The sequence below is a fragment of the Staurois parvus genome, unplaced genomic scaffold (assembly GCF_062004578.1).
Source record: "Staurois parvus isolate SC_StPar_1 unplaced genomic scaffold, SC_StPar_1.0 ptg001227l, whole genome shotgun sequence".
Taxonomy (NCBI): domain Eukaryota; kingdom Metazoa; phylum Chordata; class Amphibia; order Anura; family Ranidae; genus Staurois; species Staurois parvus.
Genome location: NW_028319023.1, coordinates 165684 through 189059, shown reverse-complemented (window position 1 = coordinate 189059; position 23376 = coordinate 165684). Strand labels below are relative to the sequence as shown.

Sequence of the window (23376 nt, the reverse complement as noted above, 5' to 3'; positions counted from 1 at the left end):
TACTAATAATTGTTGTATCTTCAGGAGGAAACATGTCCAATTCCTAGATCCATTGAGGTACATAGCTGAGGTTCAAGGTTCTTCCTAACTATACAGGTGGCACAGACACAAGCATACACCCAGGGCCACTGTTAGATATCACGGGGCCCCGTACAGCATACCTGACAGCCCCCCATCACCAGAGAAAATATCCAAATTATATTTATGGTAAAAATCCACTAAAAACATTATTAATGGACATAATCCCAACCATATTCCTGTGAAATCTAAATGATAAAACTGTACTGAGTTCAGAAATAAAGCTGTGTGTGTAATGGAGGTCTTGGGGCTCATTCACATGGGTGCTGTGGCCTGTAGAGTGGGAATCAGTGGTTGGTTTTTGTGGCTATCGCCGTTTGCAGGCAAACTATGTTACACTATGGAAATGCTGCAGGTCCTAATTTGACAGGCATATGGGTGCAGGTGTACAGCCCTGAACACAGACAGTGAGCATTCAGGGCCACTTCCCCACGCCTTCACACCTGTCAGATGACAACCTGTGTTCATACAGCTGCTGTGTCCCCATAGTGTAACAGGTGGCTCCAGCCACATGAACAACCCCCTCATTCATGCTGTACAGGACAGAGGACCTGTGTGAATGGGGCATTTTGGATTTTTTTTTCCTCAGCTCATTAATTTCAATGGGCTGCCTAACATGAGGGAACATGCAAAGATACTGCAGGCATGTTATTGTAAACGTGTGTTGTACCTAACCGCTCTGTAGTGTGGTGCCATGCGTTTTGGTGGCTGTGAATGCATCTGTGTTTACTAGACGTGTGGAGATGCAGTGAAGTTTTCATCATGGTACCTGCGCACATCTGCAGAGGGCATTGCATTTCTTTGCTGAGCTGGAAAAAATGTGCTCTTGCATGCGTTTCTGCACCACAAATGGTGTGAACAAGTCCTAAGGGCCAGCTCACAATATAGAAACACAGTGTAGATGTGTTCCAGATGCGTTTTTGCATGCACTTTTTTGATGCATGTTTAGTTCCAGTGCATTTTGGATGCGTTTTGTGTGTTCCAGTGCATTTTTTTATGCATTCCAGTTAATTTTTTTCCCCTCTCTTTTTCTTCAATTTAATTAGGGACATTTGCGTTTCAATGCATTCCAGGGCATTTTACCGTGTTCCAGTACAGTTCTATGCATAAACAATGTAGCCTGTTCGCCTTTTTTGGCAGCACCTGCAACGCACTGGAACTGCAAGCGCTGATGTGAACTATGACATTGACAACCATATCACCTTCTTTCTGTGCATTTTGGATGCAGAAAAAGCAACTGAAACACATGTAGTGTGAACTGGCCCTGAAGGATATTAGAGGTCAGGGACCGGGACTGACCAGGAATTGTGAATTCAATCAGACTAGAGGTGAGATACAATCAGGAATCGTATAATAATGCGAGATCTGAGCTGCAGGTGATAGGAAATGAGACACATTCACTTGATCAGTAATAAATAGTTACATAAAAAGAGTGGGGCGGGGATACATACATTTGCAGATGGAACAGGTGATGACGGGGGTGGTGGGGGAGGGGGTCAAGTTGTATAAGGAGAGAGGTTTAAGGGCTCATTCACACGTGACTTTATTTCTGACTCTTACCAAACGCCCCTATAGTGTCTGACAGGTATTTGGGAAGCATTTTTAACGCTGCTCAAATGCTCCCAAAACGCTCCCCAAACACCCTATGTGTGGTTTTGAAGCATTTGATAGGCATTTGCCAAGCTTTAAAACAGCACCATAAATGCCTGTAATGAAGTTAAATGGTATTAACTCACCGCAAACGCCTCGAAACCACACCGCAATCGTCTGCCAGGCATTTGAGGAGTGGCACCATAGACTTGAATGGGAGGCTTCAACTCCTTTTGACTCAACATGAGGTGCCAGTTTTGCCGTGACGCAATGCTAATGCTTCAGTGTGAACAGCACTGTCTGCTGCCATGTGTAGAATTTTCATAGGCATTTGAGAAGAGTTAAAAACGCTTCCCAAGCGCCTGTCTGATGCCTGCTGAGAAAGCTAGTGTGAACGTAGCCTTAGAGAAGAGAAACAAAGTTGTAATGAAATATAAACGGAAAGAAAATTGAAAGTTTCAAACTTGTCAGAAGAACAAGAAGCAGGTAAGATTCACTCCCTTTACACTTTCTAGTCAGTAGCCAAAATATTCATTGGTTGATCAATATTTCTGGCACTGACAGAACCCTGGAAATTGATCTCCATATTTTGGCCATTCACAATAGACTGTAATGTCAAGGAGCTTACAATCTAAGACCAGAAACTCAGACATATACTAGGCCCAATTAACCTAACAGCATGTCTTTGGAGTGTTGGTAGAAACACACCCGTGCAGAGAAAGCATGCAAACTCCAGACAGGTGCGACCATGACTGGGATTAGAACCCATGACCCAAGTGCTGTAAGTTCTGAACTCTAACCACTAAGCCACTGTAGGAGACACAGTTTGAGGCACAATCTAGAATAGTTACATGATTAAAGAGAATGAAGATATATTATTATATTGGGAACTTAGAACTAGGCATTCAAATTATTTGAGATATAAGTGTGAAAATGTTCGACATTTGAAAATAGAATGTATGACATTCATTATGAAATGCATTTGTTGTCTGATCATTTTTGGAGAAACAGCAACAAAAAAAATTATGAAAAAAAAATTATAATATAGGTGTGTCACGGAGCTGGTCTTTCCTCCCCCATCCTCTAGGTTTGCTGCCTGCCACCCCACACTCCTCAGCAGCCCCTCACGCTTCTGTCCCATCCATGCTGGGACTTCTAGTCCTCCGTGTCTCTGACACAGGCAGCCCTCAGCAGCCCCTAGCCCCCTTGTCCCTGGCAGTCTGGCCCCCTGCTGAGGGAATCCACAAACAGGCCCCCTTCCTCCCTTCCCCCTCATGTACATCTTCCCAGGCTCCATGCCGGAGGCCGTGTTCCCTGGGCGGGTCGGGAGACCTGGGAGACAGGACCCGTTGCCATGGTAACCCAACCGGAAGTATCTGGCTACCACTGCAGCAGCAAGGCGCCCAGCTCCCTACTTGAGAGAGCAAGTAAAACCTCCCTTGTGTTCTCCTGGCTGCATGTGTGAGAGAAGGCTGTGCTGAGCGCCAGCTGTTCTCATGCGACCATCCCCCGTCCCCCTCCTCATCTCCCTTGCTGACCGGACTGCCCGTCTGCTGCTGGATCCTCTCTGGTGTGGGGTGAACTCTCTGCTGCCTGGAACCTCTTCCCTGGCTGGACTTACCTCTTGTTCCTTGTGAGCCTGCGCGCTGGACATTTTCCCTGGCTGGAATTACCTCTTGTTCCCTGTGAGCCTGCAGGCTGGATATTTTCCCTGCCTGGATTGAACTCTTTGTTGCCCGTGAACCGAACGGACTTAAACCTTCCCTGCCTGGAGCTGCCTGTGTGGATTAACCCTGTGTTGACGGTGTGGACTGTAGCCCTCTGTGTCCGGCTCCTCGCATCCAGTAAGTGGACTAACCCCGTGCTGCCCAAAAGACTGAGCCCAATTCTCCCCAGGAACCCAGGGTCCCACAAAGCCACCCCGCCCTTGCCTTACTGAACCCTGTGGATTACCATACCCCTGTTGTTCCATATTGCCTCACAAAGAACTTTACTGTGTTACTGTGTCTGGTGTGGATCTGTGGACTAACGGAACTGTTGTCTGTGCCCCAACAACCTCCCCAATAAAAGCCCACACATTGGGTTCCGTGCAATCTGTCTCTGTGTGCTCTCTGGTTCTCTTGACAAGGTGTGCTTTTTATTTTAAATTATAAGTATTCTCATATGCAAATAGAAAAACACCAACGGGACAAAGGCCGCAGTTGTGCGCCACCTAGCGAACATATCCGACATTGCATCTAGAAATGCGCCCAACGTCATTTCGTATTTACGAACAGGAAAGAGTGTAGAAAGTAGACTCTTTTTAATCCACTTGCTGGGCGCCTTTCTGAAGACTGATAGGTCTTGATTTATTGAATTGAGTCTTCCTGAATGTTCAGTGTCTGCTGGTAGACTCAATTCTTAGTAAATCAGGGCCAAAGTTTCCACTTAGGACCATGAGTAGGTACTTTGTTTCAAAATTCCAACATGTTTCACAGAACAATTCCCGCTTCTTCAGGGAAAACAAAACACAATTTCCAGTTGATGATACTAGCACATTCCCAGATGGTTCATGCAACATATAGGACCTGTCAGTCCTATCTGGATGGAAAAAGGGGGGTGTAAGGAACCGCCTGGCAGTGCCTCTAGCAGCCCACTGGTCAGGTTTCCCCAGAGCGCGGAGTCTAAGTCCCAGTCCGCTTGTTCACCAGGGCCCCTGATGGTGGAGATGGACTTGGAGCGAACCGAGACCAGGTCGTGGCTCCTGAGTACACCCACCCGTGGTAGAGGAATCCGCCAGAGGTTCCTGCAGGGTGAGAGCCTGATGTGAAGAGGCGGATATGCCAGGGCAAGGTGGATGGATGGATAAATGGATGGATGAGCAAGAGCGTGGTCAGACAAGCCGAGTCGGTAGCCGTGGGAGCAGTGCGGTACAAAGCAGCGGGCAGAGAATGGTCGGGTTACACGCCAGGTCAGCAACAGAAGATCAGATCCACAAGGGGGCACCCAGAAGGAAGGTCATGCAAGCCAGGGGTCAGAGCAGGAGAGAACAGCCAGGTCAAGAACAATCAGAGTCAGCAGGAATCACAGCAACAAGATCAGGAACACAGGGAGACCAAACGGCACCACCTGTCAGCGCAGGGCGATTTAAATATCGCGCCCTGCTCTGTCATTGGTGCCAGGCATGCACCCGTGGCTCCGAGTGTGCATGCATGGGTTCCGTCTCCGCCGCGGCCGGCCAGGACCTAGTGCCCGTACCCTAGTGTGAACGGGCACAGTGCGCCTGCGCCGAGCCGCGGATCGTGGAGGCTCCTGACAGGTGGCCTCTAGCGACTACAAGGAATGATCATCGACCAGAAAAGGATCTATATCCACTTGTAAACTTGTAAAACAGCAGAATAGTCATTCACATGATTAGGAGTACCTTGGTCAAGTGCTCCAAAGACAGGATACCGTGAGACTAAGATTGTTTCCCATCAACAACAGAAGAAACCATGAGGAGCTAGGATTGTTTCCCGTCAAAGGAGGGGGAGAGAAAACCTCACCCCTATTCCCCCTGCAGTCACATGTGTGAGACATTTTCGCAGCCCAGGCACACAGAGGAGCCCAAAATCCAAGAAGAACCTTCAGGCTTTCTAGGGGTATATATTACGCATCTAATTTCCTGACTACCTATCATATTTTTGGAGGACCTGGATGAGGTTGCATCAAGTAAATAGATAACAAGCATGTCAAGTCTTAAAATTGCTTGTGCCCATGACATTGAAAAAAATGATGTTACCCAGAAATCTCTGTAGGTGATGCTTTAAAAACCTTTACTGCTCCTCAGTTCAGAGTTAACTGTGAGATCTGATGCTAGAATTATTGCTCTCACTTCAAAAGTTCACAGGGATACCTCAGACATTTGGTTCAATTGGAGTTTATATATCCCTGTGCCCCCCTTTGTGTGTGTTTGCATTTGTGGGTGCGTGCAGGGCAACAACAATAGTAGTGTTTTTTTTTTGTTTTATTAAATACATTTTTTAAACTTTTTTTAATTTTTCTTGTTTCATTAAACTTTATTGCTATCATAAGGTTAACAAACCTCCCTGTGGAAGAATTGGGCAGGTAGTCTCTGCTTGGTTACATGCTGCCCTTAGCTGTAACAGCCGAAACTGGAAGGGACAAAATTATTGTGGCTTCTGGCTTCACGCAGTGCAGAGGAGATCGGTGAACTGATGTTCCTCAGTCTCCTCTTACGCGTCATTCTGAAGCCCCCTGATGTGGTCCTGGGCTATTGGAAAAGCCTGGTAACCATGGACCACCCAGATCACTTTTACTTTACAGCCAGGAAAAAGCTAAACAAAACAAGCACAAGCTACTGCAGTGCTCCTTGCAGTCATCCCCCTCTCCTTTCTCTTTAATCACAGCACCCTTGCAGTCATCCCCCCTCCCTTTTCTCTCTAATCACATTGCCCCCTTTTACTCTCTGCCTCCCCTGCACAATCTTACCTTCAGGCAGAGGCAGGATTTATCCTGTATGTCCTCTCCAGGGTCTTCTGCACCCCCCCCTCCCGATGCCATCCTGGGAGGAGCTGCAGATCTGGATCAGATTAACAAGCAGGTGATTGCCCGCTTGATAATATGAAAAGGCTTCTCTCTTTGCAGATCTCCAGCTTCTCCTGCCCCCCGCTCCACTGATAGGATGAGATCATTGGCGGGAGAGCTGGGAGAGGAGACACAGGCATGGCCGCATAGCGGGAGGTGAGTGGTGACCGTGGTTTGTGTTGGCTTTTTCCAGACTACGGTTGCCACTTAGCTCCTGCTGTGCGACCCGGTCATCAACAGGCCACGGGCCGGGACTTGGGGATCCCTGCATTAGCCAGTTTTCTTGTTATGCGGCCCAGTGGGCCCAGCCCACTGGGAAAATACCGGTGTGCCCTTTGCCCAGCCCAGGACTCCCTCAATGGGGAGGATTCCCCCATCCACCTTGAGTGTGTGGATGGAGGCATTAGGTCAGTTTTTTGTTCGTTCAACCTGCTGGGTGAACAAAAAAACAACTAATCTATGTGCTGCTTAAACCTCAGGACTGGATGGACAGAAATACAAATGCTTTGGTAGTTAAAACAGCTCCAGTATAGGTATCTCAATTGTTTATTTAACTGTTTACATGGAGTTCAGTTTTAGTGTCACTACAACAGTTCACTAAGTCTTCATCTGTTCTCCTTTTCTTCTTGTTTGATTGTGTAATATTCCGCCATGTCCCTCCATTTCTGTCGCTGGATCTCCCTGTTGATCTGCGGTAGATATTCCTCTGAATTCTCCCGGATCTGGAAAATATTTACATAGAGGTTAATGTACGCCATGCTGCAACAATTAACTATATTTGTATTGATCTCGGAGTTAGGTGATCCTATATACACACAAGGCCACAATGCATTTCTAAATGTTATGGACCTCCCAGAGGAATTCTGATATCCTTAAAGACAATCTGTACCCAGATTTTATTAAAAGGCTACACCTTAAAAGCAGACATGTAATCATAGGTGCACATGCAGAGTTCCCCAGCGGCATGAAACTCAGGTCTCGATGTAGTAATGGCAGCCTTCGGCTGTTAGGGCCATCCACGGCCCCAAGCTCCAGTGCAATGCACGGGTCTCTGTAAAGGTATGTAGTGAGGGCCAGAGCTTTACACTTCCTTGTTGATACTGTGACAGTTCTAGGCCCTGCCACTGTGTGAGTATAGGCCAGGTGTCGGCAACCCGTGGCTCCAGAGCCGCATGCGGCTCTTTTTCACCTTGGCTGCGGCTCCGGAGCACACTGCCCACCAGGTGACAGGCAATAGGGCAGCAATGGGCAAACTACGGCCCGGCGGACCTTTTAATCCGGCCCGCGGAGCTAGGCTCCCGCTAGGCTCCTCTCACAGTCCGCCCTGAAGACCGGTGTAGCATGAAAATCTGTCTCCTATGAGGATCTGTCCCCCTCGACGTATCTGCGCATGTGCCGGAAATCGCCGATCGGCTGCTAATGCCTGAAACTGGCACATGCGCAGATACGTCGAGGGGGACAGATCCTCATAGGAGACAGATTTTCATGCTACACCGGAACGGCGCGGGAACACGGCGAGAGGAACGCGCGGAGCAAAGGTAAGTGAATTGACACAGGGGGGACTTGGGGACTTAATATGGGGGATGAATTAATATGGGGGATGAATTACTATATGGGGGATGAATTACTATGGGGGATGAATTACTATATGGGGGATGAATTACTATGGGGGATGAATTACTATATGGGGGATTAATTACTATATGGGGGATGAATTACTATATGGGGGGTGAATTACTATGGGGGATGAATTACTATATGGGGGATGAATTACTATGGGGGATGAATTACTATATGGGGGATTAATTACTATATGGGGGATGAATTACTATATGGGGGATGAATTACTATGGGGGATGAATTACTATATGGGGGATGAATTACTATGGGGGATGAATTACTATGGGGGATGAATTACTATGGGGGATGAATTACTATATGGGGGATGAATTACTATGGGGGATGAATTACTATATGGGGGATGAATTACTATGGGGGATGAATTACTATATGGGGGATTAATTACTATATGGGGGATGAATTACTATATGGGGGATGAATTACTATGGGGGATGAATTACTATATGGGGGATGAATTACTATATGGGGGATGAATTACTATATGGGGGATGAATTACTATGGGGGATGAATTACTATGGGGGATGAATTACTATGGGGGATGAATTACTATATGGGGGATGAATTACTATATGGGGGATGAATTACTATATGGGGGATGAATTACTATGGGGGATGTATTACTATGGGGGATGAATTACTATATGGGGGATGAATTACTATGGGGGATGAATTACTATATGGGAGATGTATTTTCAGTTTTAAAAATGTGGCTCTCAAAATAAATTTCAATCGTGGTTTTGGCGAGATTTGGCTCAGTTGAAAAAAAAGGTTGCCCACCACTGACCTAAGGCTATGATTGTGATTATGACGATACACTGTGGCCCTGATTAACCCTTTGCTTACTGGGCCCTTAAACCCCCTTCATGACCAGAGCGCTTTTTGCAATATATGCAGTGTCGGATTTGTTTTAAATGTTGCAATGGTTTTGCGGCTCCCAGTCTTTTTTTCCCTCTCGGAAACGGGTCCAAGTGGCTCTTTATGTCTTAAAGGTTGCAGACCCCTGGTATAGGCAAAAGACACAGGATCCTGAAAGACAGAGTTTTGAGAGGCTATGGAGTATGGTTTCTGAGTGGAGGAGACTGTTTTCCAGTGTTCTTCAGGTTTGGTAATCCCGAATAGGGTTCTGGAGTCCAAAGGCTTCAAAGAGTCTTGGGTGGGTTGAAGCCTTCAATCCTGTGTCCAGGTCTTCCTGGAGACCTGCAGGTTATTTGAGTAAGCAGATGTGCACAGCCAGTATAAGCTGGCACATTTCAGTAGTTTAGGGCTCCACCCAGGAGGTCTCAGTCTCGGAGAAGGGCGCACCGACCTAGTGCATTACCACAATACCAATTTACCTAAAAGTATATAAAAAGTATTCTACTCACAGTCGTATGACAAGCATAAGCATATAAAACAATGCTGACGAGACCACCTCCAGATCCACGCTGTTCTGTCAGTGGTGCCGGAAGCCCTTGTAGCATCCAAAGGTTACGTGTTTCTAGGGTCAAGCTCTCTTCTTCACAGCCAAAGAAGGTATGAACAGTTTCACACTGACCTTTATGTCATAGTGAGCTAAACACTACAATAAGTGACTGGCATGAAGACATAAGATACACAAATGTCTTATTTATATACCAGCAATCCAAAATGTAAATGCTGCTCTTCTCTGGAGTGTACGCCATACCAGGGCCTGAAGACCAGAAGTGCGAGTGTGTTTGCGCTCCACCCACGCTTCCAGTTAATTTCATTAATTTCTGGTCCTCCCATCTTCAATGAGAGCACCAGAAGTACTGGCAGTCCACACGGTATACAGTACATCCTATGACGCCACCTAGTGGATGGGTGTTAAAATCGCATCCATCCTCCAGGACTTAGTCACCAGTCTACCATCTTACATTAGAGACTCTGGTCATATGCTGGAAATTCTATTAACTTATGGAAGGAAGGCTATTGGTTGTTCTCATTGGAGGTGTCCTTGTATACATCAGTTCAATGTGAATTTGGCCTTTGTGCAGTGTATCATTACCTAGCCGAAGGTCAGACATTCCATCATGAACAAGCTCAGTTTGTATATGATAGTATAGAATTTACACTTACACACAATTTACATTTATAGGAGAGCACTACAGACACATGAGGGGTACAGCTATGGGGGCCAGGTTTACCCCGAGTTATGCTAACCTTTTTATGAGTTTTTGGGAACTCCATCATATTTGGTTCAATAAGCCATTTGGGGCTAACCTGGTCCTGTATGCACAGTATATTGATGATATTATAATCATCTGGAATGGCACTGATGAAAAGCTGAGGGGCTTTTTGGCCCACTGTGCCGGTAACCCATATGGTATCTCTTTCACACATGTGTTGGATGAGAAATGTCTGATCTTTTTAGATCTCGATTTAAGAGTTGGTTGAGATGGGAACATTTATTTCAAAGCCCATTTCAAACCCAGTGCCGGTAACTAATACCTACCTACTTCCAGCCCTGGTATATGGCGTGCGCTCCAGAAAAGAGCAGCCAGAGTGGCCAGTTTGGATTGCTGGTGATACTTCACAAAAATGAATGCATTACACCATGACAATTTAGTTATTTAGCATCATTTTTACATATTTGTATAGAGGGAAATAGACGGTCTATGTGATGGCATAATGGTCTCAGTAGTAGACAATAGAGAGAACAATCTTCATGTGACATCATGGCTGATATGTGCAATGAAGGTAAGAAGGGCATAATACTGTGGTATATAAATAAGGCATTTCTGTATCTTATGTCTCCATGCCAGTCACTTATTGTATTGTTTATGATCCTTTTGCTCACATGACCTGTGTCCCACCCTTGTCTCCTCCTCTCGCAAAAGGTGGGGAGGGTCGTGTACACCTGCACTAATACATAATGATTTTGTATGTTTGCCCACTCACAAAGAAAAGATCGGTCTAAAAATTGAATGTTCAGTGTATTGTAACACTGAGAGACAGAATAGCAACAAAAAATTCAAAAGAAATGCATGTCTAACAAATGTATTGTATTTGATCCCATACCATTCAGCAGGATTTCTGGCTACCAGGTGTCTTTCATACAGGTGACAAGCTGAGAATAGAAGCAGTCTCTTAAAGGGAGTGCATTTTGTTCCTTTTATAAAAGACACCTGTCCACAGGATCAATCAAAACATCAGATTCCAAACTCTCCATCATGGCAAAGACCAAAGAGCTGTCCATGGAGGTCAGGGACAAGATTTTAGACCTAGACAAGGCTGGACTCGGCTACCAAACTATGGCCAAGCAGCTTGGTGAGAAGGTGAAAACAGTTGGTGGAATCATTCACAAATGGAAGAAACACAAAACAGCTGTTGTGGATGGGTGTTCCAGCATGGCAAAGACACACATTAAGGTCCTGGATTGGCCTAGCCAGTCTCCAGACCTTCATCCGATGGAAAATCTGTGGAGGGAGCTGAAAGTTTGGGTTGCCAAACGTCAGCCACCAAACCTTAATGACTTGGAGAGGATCTGCCAAGAGGAGTGGGCCAAAATCCCTCCTGAGATGTGTGCGAACCTGGGGGCCAACTACAGGATACGTCTGACATCTGTGATTGCCAACAAGGGATTTGCCACCAAGTACTAAGTCATGTTTTGTGAAGGGGATCAAATACTTATTTACCTCATGAACAGGCAGATCAGGCAGATCAGTCATCATTTATTAGAAATGCATTTCTGCTGAATTTGTTGTTGCTATTCTGTCTCTCAGTGTTACAATACAACGAACATTTAAATTTTTAGACCGATCATTATTTTCTAAGTGGGCAAACATTCAACATCAGCAGGGGAGCAAATATGCATTTCCTTCACTGTAGCTCACTATGATATAAAACTTAGTGTGAAGCCATTAATACTCTCTTTGGCTCTGAAGAAGAGGACTCAGCCCTCAAAATGTGTAAGCCTTTGGATGCTACAAGGGCTTCCTGCACCACTTGCAGGACACTATGGATCTGGAGGCGGTCTTGTCAGCATTTTATTATATGTAGTGGTTCAAATACCAAGTGCAATGAGGTTCCGGGGATAAGTAGATAACCATAGTATGGGCAGCTGCAACAACGCATTTGACCAGCAATGAGACATGAGCACAAAACAACAAATAAAGGAGCACTCCCAACCCTGTGGATGTCAATAGAGTCACAAGCCCAGGAACGGATAAAATTGAAATACACTTTAATGCTGGTTAAAAAGCATGTCATGTAGTAGTGCCTAGATTGATACTTCACCAAGCCAGTGGAGAGGAGAAACACATATTTCCAGAAGCTGGAGGATGACACATGATCCTGGATCCAACACTAGACTGCTAAGCCCAGGAGCCTCAGGACAGTGGGAAAGGTGTGTGGATGGCACCCGCTGGGATCACTGAGATGGAGTGTCCGCTGGAAGTCAGGTGTCCCAGATCTGGTTGTTATGCCATACACCTGGCAAGAGACCACCTGAACAAGGGCTAGTAAGGGCAAACTGGAAGCATGGGGAACACTCAAACCAAAGGAGAGAATCTGGTCATCATGATAACATGTTTCAGGGACTTGCCCCTTCCTCAGATCAGATTTTTATTCTATTATACAGTATGTCTATGCTTGTCTTATGTCTGTGAGTAGAAAGGTTTTTACATACTTTTAAATAAATTGGTATTGTGGTAATGCACTAGGTTGGTGCAACCTTCTTTTGTTGTTGTAACCAGACAGACAAACCTGAATGACCTCCCTGGAGGAACGAGGCTCTTCTTACAGAACCAGAAGAAATGCACATCTCTCTGAAACCTCCGTCCAATTTGAAATGGTAGTTTGACTGAAGTTTGACAATATGTTTTTGAACAGGTGTGTAAGCAAGTGCTTGTGGGGTATCATTGAATGTATTTCTGCTGGTGTCTTAAATGCCCTCTGCAGCTATGTAGATAGTTCAGGCTGTCCAGGATGGGAAGGGGTTAACTGTGTCTAGACTCTTCCCCGGGCTTTCTGGGTCCTGATCCCTGTAGTAAGCCACATAATACCAAGGGAGAGAGCAAGCTCTCCCTTCCAGATGGGATTTCAGAGGAAGGACAACTGCATCATGTAGTCCTACTGGAGCACATGGCCCCTCCTGGATCACCACTGCTGGGATTATCCCTGGAACCAAGACTTCAGTTAAATGGACTTTCTTTGGAGAAGGTATGAACCTGGGTGGCCTGCATTAGTTAGCTAGGGCTGGACTTTGTTTCATGTACAGTCTGCGGTTGAACTGTGCTGCTGAGTGCTCAGTAAAGTTTCAGTAACTGTTCCATGCCTGGTCTAAAGTCATTGAAAGGGGTGCATGAAGGTACATGCCTTTCTCAACCAGGGTGCCTTGAGGTTTCTTCAGGGTTGCCTTGGCAAAATGTCTACAAATTGCCCCAAACTTGTATATAAGCCAGCGGTTGGAACAACAGGTTTTCTTTGTGTACCATTACGACCTTCTAGCTGCCAGCGTCCTGACAACCAATGACATCATCAGTTGATAAGGAGGATGTCAGCTGCCTGCACAGCATCCTAGTTTGACCCTTCCCTGCCCCTCTCCATCAGTGCTGGGGTCACATTAGCACATTGATGGATAAAAACTGAGAAGAGAAACATTGGAATACTAGTCAGTACCCGGGTGCAAAAATGTATTTGCTTTGGAAGAATAAATCACTTCCAATGTTGGGTGTCCTACACGTGTGGATGTTGCTACCGTATATAAAATTATTAGAATAGTTTTCCACATTTTAGAATGGGGTGCCTCAAGACTGTCCATCATTTTAGAGGGTGCCTCAGGACAGTCCATAATTTTAGAAGAGACCTTGACTGAAAAAAGGTTGAGAAACACTGATCTAGAGGAACAGGGCCTGTAGAGCTGATATGGGGGTGAAAAAAAAATGGAAAACCACTGTGAAAGGTTTACTCAATGGGGAGTTGGAGAAGGGATGAAGTTGCTATGGGTAACCATGAACTGCTGGAAATGTAATAGCAGCCAGACAGCAAAGAATAGTACCTGGCATAGGCGATTGGTCATCCGGTAGCATGGGGGGCCTGTATTCTGGCTCCCTCCCTGGTGGTTGGTTCCCCCCAAATAGTAACTGAGACCGAACCCACAGTATGGAGACCCAAAGTATCTCACGGGAGAGAGAAGGAATTCATTACATGCATGTATGAAGTCCATGCTAAGGCACGGCGGGACCCTATTCTGTCACTGGGAGTGAGGTGGCACAGAAATGCTGGACTGGTGGAGGGGGCATAGGCTCAGCAGTGTCCCTCCTAAATGCAACATTCATCGAGTGAAGGTGTGTAGTAACATTGGACAGAACATTTTACAGAGGAACTCTGTACATTGCCCTACTGCACACAGTGTACAGCTCATCTCTAAGCTGGGGTTCAGCCTTAGTGTTGACTATCACATTAACATGGCCCACCTGGTCCTGGGCATTGGTGGGTTCATACATGAAAAGAGGTACCCCCCGCATGCATGGGTGTGGTGGTCCCACCCAGCAGGAGAGAAGCAATTTTGGTGAAAGTTGATTAAAAAGCACTACATTGTTTCAGACTTGTCTAGTGGCCACACATTCAGCAAACTTCGGACAATTTCAACCACTCTACTGCTTTCGCTGCCAGTGGTGTTTTCTCCATTTTTTTGCACACACACAGGGGGGGAAGCGTCTGGACTGGAAGGGGGGGAAAGTGTCCGGACTGGAAGGGGGTGAAAGTGTCTGGACTGGAGGGGGGGAAAGTGTCTGGACTGGAAGGGAGTGAAAGTGTCTGGACTGGAAGGGGGGGTAAAGTGTCTGGACTGGAAGGGGGGGAAAGTGTCCGGACTGGAAGGGGGTAAAAGTGTCCGGACTGGAAGGGAGTGAAAGTGTCCGGACTGGAAGGGGGGGTAAAGTGTCTGGACTGGAAGGGGGGGAAAGTGTCTGGACTGGAAGGGGGGGAAAGTGTCCGGACGGGAAGGGGGGGAAAGTGTCCAGACTGGAAGGGGGTGAAAGTGTCCGGACTGGAAGGGGGGGAAAGTGTCCGGACTGGAAGGAGGGGAAAGTGTCCGGACTGGAAGGGGGGGAAAGTGTCCGCACTGGAAGGAGGGGAAAGTGTCCGGACTGGAAGGGGGTGAAAGTGTACGGACTGGAAGTGGTTAAGGGCAATATATTACTGAACGTTTGGTAATATATAAAAGATGAGTAAATAGATACCCAACATGTCAAGCCTTGAAATGATATGTGCTTGTGAAACAGCAACACACTTTGTCATCTTTCATCTTCCATAGGCGATGCTATAAAAGCCCCAGTCTAGAGGTAACTGTGATCAGTGGGCCTAGAGTTATTGCTTACACTCCAGGGATATGCAACATGTGTAAGAGATGTTTTTGTGCACCCCCCCAGCACATGTGTTTAAGCTGTTATGTACTTGTATGCCGGGGGGGGGGCATGGTCACATTTTTGGGGGGAGAGGTGGGGGGGTTTAAATGCTTTAACCACTTCCCCGGTCGATCTGATAGTGATGACCTATGGGGATGGCAGACCAATGGGCTGCATTGGAGACCAGAGGAGAGATCTAGGGTCTAACAGACCCCAGATCTTTCCATAAAGAAGACCTGTAATGGCCCATGAGATCTTGTTCATCCTTGTGATAGCAATAACGCTGCTAGCAAAAAAAAACAAATTAAGAGACTGTGTAAAGAGAAATTTTTAAATGAAATAAATAATAAATTTTTTTAAACATTTTAAGCGCCCCTGTCCCCCCCTGCTTACGCTCAAATGTGAATGCATACACATGTCTTGCGCGCTTATGTAAATGATGATCGCACCACACGTGTGAGGCAATAATTCTCTGGACCTCCTGTGTAACTCTAAACATCTAAACTCTAACTCTAAAACATCTAATTTTTACATTTCCCCTTTAACTTTCTTTTTTTTAATTACTAATTTTATTTAAAACATTTAATTTTTACATTGCCCCTTTAACTTTCTTTTTTTTAAATTTAATTTTATTAAAAACATTTAATTTTTACATTGCCCCTTTAACTTTCTTTTTTTTAATTACTAATTTTATTTAAAACATTTAATTTTTACATTGCCCCTTTAACTTTCTTTTTTTTAAATTTAATTTTATTTAAAACATTTAATTTTTACATTTCCCCTTTAACTTTCTTTTTTTTAAATTATTATCACAAGGAATATAAGCGCGGGTTCACACTGATGCAGTCCAAAATTTGCAGCATTTTCTATTTGAATTCGGCACCCAATCAGAATTGCACCCCATTCATGCAAACCGCTGCGGGTGTGTATGTTAAGTTAACAACACCCCAAAAGCGCTCCGCAAAATGCAGTGCGATGTGCAGAATCGGATCACATAGGTGTGAATACCCGTGTGATACAATTCTAGTGCGGACCAAAAAAAGGGTCCTCCACCTTTTTGGTGCGGGTGCGGTGCAATAAGAGCCATACAAAATGTACGACTCCGATCGCACCGCACACAAATCGCATGTGATTCACACAGGAGTGCATTGCGGTTCCTGTGTGAATCACATGTGATGTACCGCACCGCATGTATGTGAACCCGGGCTAAACGTCCCTTGTGATAACAATAAAGCATGACAGGTCTTCGTTATGGGGACATCTGACGTCTAGATGACATTGAAAGCATCAGATCAAAAAAAAAAAAGAAATTGTTCATGTCTGTCCCAAAACAGAAATTACGTCATGACGTCGCTTTCGGCCTCCTAAATCACAGAGGTGATCAGAGACGATCTGGTCTCTCTTTACCTATATCACCAGCCCGCACGAACCATTGGCACATTTCTTGGGCTCGGCGGTGAGCCTGAGAAACCTCGGTCAGCGGCTTCTAATGCAAGCCATAGACGGGTCGAAAATTGGCAGATTTTTTCGGCCAAAAAAAAAATCGGCCGATTTTCGCACCGTTAGTGGGTTAATTGGTCGGCCGTTTTTCCGGGTTTTGGCACATTTTTTTTAATCGGTAAAGTTGGAGAATTTGCGGCCGATTTTGACGATCGGCCGATTTTCCCAGCGATGATGGGCAAATCGGCCGATCGTTTTACCGATAAAAAATCTGCGCATGAGCCGTGACCTGGAAGAAGAGGAAGAAAGATGATAAGAAGGAAGAAGGAGAAGTAGAAGGAAGAAGAAGAAGAAGTAGAAAGAAGGAAGAAGAAGTAGAAAGAAGAAGTAGAAAGAAGAAGGAAAAAGAGAAAGAAGAAGGAAGTAGTAGAAAGAAGAAGAAGCAGAAGAAGGAAGAAGAAGAAAAAGGAAGGAGAAGAGGGAAGAAGAAGAAGTAGAAGGAAGAAAAAGAAGTAGAAAGAAGGAAGAAGAAGAAGGACGGAGGTAGAAAGAAGAAGGAAGAAGAGGAAGAAGAAGAAGAGGAAGGAAGAAGAAGTAGAAAGAAAGAAGAAGTAGAAAGAATGAAGAAGGAAGAAGTAGAAAGAAGAAGAAGCAGAAGAAGGAAGAAGCAGGAAGAAGAAGAAGAAGAAGAAGAAGGAAGGAGAAGAAGGAAGAAGAAGTCCGCTATTATATTTTACATGAAAAGTCTTGCAGTTGCAACAATGTATCTATTTGTATCCGAATAAAACATCTGTATACAAAATGGCTACAAATGGATACATTGTTGCAACTGCAAGACTTTCATGTAAAAGATAATAGCTGAGCTCTCTGCAAGGGACAGAAGTAAAAATGCCAGCCGTAGACGGGACGAAAATCAGCCGATTTTTTTTAACTATTGGTGGTAACGTCGGCCGTTTGAATGACCGATTTTTCATTTTTTTGTTTTTTTAAATGTCCAGTTTTTGACCCGTCTATGGCCTGCATAAGTCTCCATGCACACGGGGCGTTTTGATAGCTTTGTAAATCATGTTAAAAATTTAAGTTTTCATTTGATCATTTTTGCATCAGCGTTTAGCGGCGTTTTCCCACGTTTGCATTTTTTCCAGAAATCCCATCCAAAAAACGCCAGTTTCCCCGCATTTTTCAGCGTTAGAGCATTTTTACAGATAAGAATCTCATCTAGAAGGCCACTAGTCCTGTTTTTTCATCCCAGCCAAAAAATGTTGATTCCAGTCTCTGTGTGTATGGACACATAGGAGAACATGCTGGGGGGGTTTACTGGCTGGAGAAAAAACCGTCAAAAGCCAAAAACAGCCGCTGTAACAACGTCCCGTGTGCATGAGGACTAAAAGCGATTCAGCGACTAATCGGTCGTTTTTAGCAGAAGCAGAATCGACCAGATGAAAAAACTAAATCGGGGTTGTGGCTGGCAGCTGCAGCCAAATCGCGTCAAAGTTGCAACCTATGTATACGGATTGCGGTCTTGAAGTGGCATTCCTGTTGTTTCCTTTTATTTTTCCGCTCAGTGGATCCCAGCACCACTCTCCAATGATATTACCTGGTTATGGACAGATGTCCGCATGTCATCACCTCTGATCTTCCCCCCGCTGGCTTGTGATAAGGCGTCGTACAGTCCGCTCCACGTTCTGCCGACCTCACGGCCCTCCGAATTGGCAGTGCGGAACTGTAACTGTCCTGAGTGAGAACTGAAGAACAATTGAGGAAGATGTGTGACTAAAGGTACGCACAGAAACAGCATATAACAATAATAAATATCCATTAATATAAATACATTTATGGAATATAAACTGATTTAATATTGTCTCATCACCATTCTATGATTACCAAAGTGAAGCAGTCAGGCCGCGGACATTCAGCTATCTGCATATTCTTACCAGGCAATTTATAAGCTTCAAAGTATCCCCTAACTGACCTCTGTAGCTGCAGGCACCATGGAGGAATTCATCCTTAAAGATTACAACAGAAGCACTGAATTTTCTGCAGCTTAGCTCTGCTTCCATCTTTCAATAGCGAATTAGCAGCTCAGCTCAACATGATCACCTTTCCCAGCAGTGACTCAGCAGTTCGGCCCACCCTGCTCCCCATCCCAGGAGTAACTCAGCAGCTCAGCTCCCCTGCTTCCCCTCACAGCAATGATTAGAACACCCCTCCTAGCAGTGATTCAGAAGCTCAGCTTCCTCTGTCCCTACCCCCAGAAGTCACTCAGCAGATCAGCCTCACCTGTTCATCCACTCACAGCAGTGATTCAGCTACTCAGCTCCATGATACTCCCTTTCCCAGTAGTGAGTCAATAGCTCAGCTCATCCTCCTCGCTTCCCCAATCAGAGACTCAGTAGCTCACTCCTCCTGCTCCCCCCTCCCAGCTGTGACCCAGCAGCTCAACACCCCATGTTCCCTTCTCCCAGCAGAGACTCAGTAGCTCACTCTTCCTGCTCCCCCCTCCCAGCTGTGACCCAGCAGCTCAACACCCCATGTTCCCTTCTCCCAGCAGAGACTCAGTAGCTCACTCCTCCTGCTCCCCCTCCCAGCTGTGACCCAGCAGCTCAACACCCCATGTTCCCTTCTCCCAGCAGAGACTCAGTAGCTCACTCTTCCTGCTCCCCCCTCCCAGCTGTGACCCAGCAGCTCAACACCCCATGTTCCCTTCTCCCAGCAGAGACTCAGTAGCTCACTCCTCCTGCTCCCCCTCCCAGCTGTGACCCAGCAGCTCAACACCCCATGTTCCCTTCTCCCAGCAGAGACTCAGTAGCTCACTCCTCCTGCTGCCCCTCCCAGCTGTGACCCAGCAGCTCAACACCCCATGTTCCCTCCTCCCAGCAGAGATTTACTAGCTCACTCCTCCTGCTCCCCCCTCCCAGCTGTGACCCAGCAGCCAGGGGCAGACTGACAACTTATGGGGCCCCCGGGCAATAGGGGATCATGAGGCCCCTGTGTCTTTGCCCAAACTCGAAAAAGCCTATGAAAAAAGTACCAGGGGCATCTCATGGGGCCCCCTACTGAACCCGGGCCCTCGGGCAGTGCCCGAGTTTCCAAATGGTCAATCCACCCCTGCTAGCAGCTCAACACCCCATGTTTCTTCCTCCCAGCAGACTTAGTAGCTCACTCCTCCTGCTCCCCCTCCCAGCTGTGACCCAGCAGCTCAACACCCCATGTTCCCTCCTCCCAGCAGAGACTTACTAGCTCACTCCCCCTGCTCTCCCCTCCCAGCTGTGACCCAGCAGCTCAACACCCCATGTTACCTCCTCCCAGCAGAGACTAGTAGCTCACTCCTCCTGCTCCCCCTCCCAGCTGTGACCCAGCAGCTCAACACCCCATGTTCCCCCCTCCCAGCTGTGACCCAGCAGCTCAACACCCCATGTTACCTCCTCCCAGCAGAGACTAGTAGCTCACTCCTCCTGCTCCCCCTCCCAGCTGTGACCCAGCAGCTCAACACCCCATGTTCCCTCACACCCCCACACCTCTTCCAGTAGTGACTCAGCAGCTTAGGTTTCTCCTCCTACCCCTTCCCAGCCGAGATTCAGGAGCTCAGATCACTCTGCTCCCCTCAACCAGCAGTCCAACTTCCCCTGCATCTCCCTCCCAGCAATAACTCAGCAGCTCAGCCCCCCCTCCCAGCAGTGACTCCATATCTCAGCTCCTCCTTTCCCTGCAGTAAAAGAGGAGCCTTTCAGCTTTGTAATGTCTGGATTAAACACAGAGCTCTGGGAGGGGGAGCTGAACTGCTGAGAGAAGGACCGAAACCACTTCAGTGTGTCTGCTGTGAACTTTGAGGATGAATTACTCCACATCAAATACATATCGAACATCCAAAAACTGGTCACAGGTTCACTTTGAATATTTGAATTATTATGGTGCCAAATAACAATTGTGTATGTTAGTGATAACAGTGTTATAATAATCACACTACATCACAATATTTCAGCTGCACCTATAAAGTGAAACCAACACTTATGTGAATAGCAAAAAATAAATAGAAAGGCGCTATGGTTATAAAGCTTCGTATAAATAACAAATATTTCACAAAAAAATCTCAAAAAATAACAAATTTTCAAAAAAGGTTCACTTTAACTGCTTGCCCTCCGCCCTATAGTAGAATTACTGCTACAGTGCGGCAGGGCTGCGCAAAATCACATATATATATATATATATATATATATATATATATATATATATATACTCGATTTGCATTTGCATATCCGGGTAGGGGTACTGCCCTACCTTGGTAACTACAGATGTCAATCACCGGGCCCCGGGCAGAGATTCCCCACTGGCACCCGGCGATTGCCGAGTAACATTGACAGGGGAGAGGTCTGTATGTAAATAACACAGGTGTCTCTCCTGCCAGCATGGACATGTTGCTTTGTATCTCTCTGCGCAGCATGTCTCCCAACACACAGCACACAGTTAACCCTTTGATTGCCCCTCATGTTAACCCCTTCCTGCCCAGTGGCATTAGTACAGTGTCAGTGCTTCTTATTAGCACTGATCACTGTATTGGTGTCACTGGGGATGTCAGTGACACCAAGTCAGTTCCCTCCAGTGTCAGAATGCCTCCCGCAGTCCCGCTACAAGTCGCTGATCGCCGCCATTACTAGTATATGTATAAAAAAAATCTACAGTTTATATACCGCCATTTGTAAACGCTACAACTTTTCACGTAAAAATAATTTACACGTATTGTGATTTTGTTTAGCAAAGACACGGAGCAGAATATATTTTGGCCTAAATTTATGCTGAAATTTGATTTTTTTTTATTTTTTTTTTACTGGACATGTGGGTTTTTTTTTCAAAATTGTTGGTCTTTTTTGGTTTATAGCGCAAAAAAATAAAATGCATCTATTTGTGAAAGCTCTATTTGTGGGGGCAAAAAAGGACATAAATTTCATTTAGGTGCGGCGTTGCATGACCGCGCAAATGTCAGTTAAAGTAATAGGGCCGTATCGCAAAAAAATGGCCTGGTCAGGAAGGGGGGAGGGAATCCTCTGTAGGGGGAGGGGTTAAACACAGAGCAGGAGCTGAACTGCTGAGAGAAGGACTGAAACCAATTCAGCACGTCTGCTGTGAACTTTGAGGATGAATTACTCCACATCAAATACTTGAATATCCAAAAACAGGTTCACTTTTCGCCGGCTACTGCCTGTTTTCAGTCTTTACAGGCAGCTGAGTTCATAGTCATTTTTTTGAACGCAACAAACTTGCATTTAGGAGTAGATTTTACTGGCATATCAAACACCAAACGCTTCTAAATGCAAACGCTTATAAATGCGGTTAACCACGTTTACAAGCATTTAGCGTTCCATGTCCAGGTGCTGTCCGGAGCCTTTTTTCATCATCAGAAATGCATGCAAAGCATTTTCCATGTATTCAAATGGACCTGTACACCACCGCAGTCAGTTCCAGGTTTCGCGTGAAGGAAACAATTGATAGAACGCATTATGTTCATGATGGGATCCATAGTGACTACAACCAGAAAAGACCGGTCACATCAAGACATACTGATCTCTCTGCTTCTACTCTCTCTATTCCTCTCAAAACGTCTGAAATAGTTAATTTTGTGCTATTTTTCATTTCATTCTGGGCATTTGGGAAGGTCTCCTGAGGTTATCTTTTAAAAACACTTCTAAACGCAAACGTGCATAAATGTGCATAAACGCGGTGTGCAAGTGCGGCTAAACAGATGTTTTTTAACCTACATTTTCCAGCAGCCAGTTCCATTGTTCAGAAGAGTTTTCCAAACGCCCCGTGTACATGAGCCCTTATTGCCCTGACCTATAAATGCATTGAATCCAAGAACCGATCTTCGAAAGCCATGGAAGCTTTTGATGCTGTGAAGTAGACCTTCCTCACCGGATGAGATTTACATGGCCAGATACTGCCAAACCATTCCACCTGAGGGTCTGAGCATCCATTGTGAGTGATGGGGCTGTACTGGTGCAGGCTGTCTAAGGTAAAACGTGCCTCTGTAATTTCTCTAAAGAAAATTAAATTGGCTTCAAAAATGATAGCATTGGAGATTGTGAGTTGTTGGAAATTCAGCCCTTGAAGAGTGGAAGTATCTTCTTAACCACTTGAGCTCCTGAGGATTTACCCCCCTTAATGACCACGCCTCTTTTTGCTACTCGGCGCTGCACTAATTCAACTGATAATTGCGCGGTCATGCAATGCTGCACCCAAACGAAATTTACGTCCTTTTTTTCACACAAATAGAGCTTTCTTTCGGTGCAATTTGATCACCTGTGCGCTTTTTATTTTTCACGCTATAAACAAAAAAACGCCAAAAATTTTGAAGAAAAACAATATTTTTTATTTTCAGCTATAAAAAATATATAGTAAACTCAAAGTTGGTTATAAATTTAGGCCAAAATGTATTCTGCTCCATGTTTTTGGTAAAAAAAAAATCCCAATAAGTGTATATTGATTGCTTTGTGTGACAGTTATAGCGTCTACAAACTATGGTATAAATACTGCAATTTACACCATTTTTCTGCTATACAGCGCTGCGCTAGTTTAACGGACAATTGCGCGGTCATGCCATATGGTACATAAATGAAATTTACATCCTTTTTTTCCCCACAAATTGAGCTTTCTTTCAGTGGTATTTGATTGCCTGTGCGGTTTTTATTTTTTGCGCTATAAAAAAAAAAGGCTGAC

General features: G+C 45.5%; 1 protein-coding gene across 1 annotated transcript in view; it reads right to left on the bottom strand.

Moving 5' to 3' along the window:
* Positions 1–6764: 6764 nt before the first annotated feature.
* Positions 6765–23376, bottom strand: part of LOC149438004 (uncharacterized) — a 59092-nt gene continuing 42480 nt past the window's right edge. Inside the window, exons 5-6 of the mRNA XM_089660343.1 lie at positions 18263–18410; positions 6765–6956 (exon numbers count right to left, since the gene is read on the bottom strand). Coding sequence (XP_089516469.1) covers positions 6840–6956; positions 18263–18410 — 265 coding nt within the window. The 3' untranslated portion in view covers positions 6765–6839. The remainder of the gene's footprint in view (positions 6957–18262; positions 18411–23376) is intronic.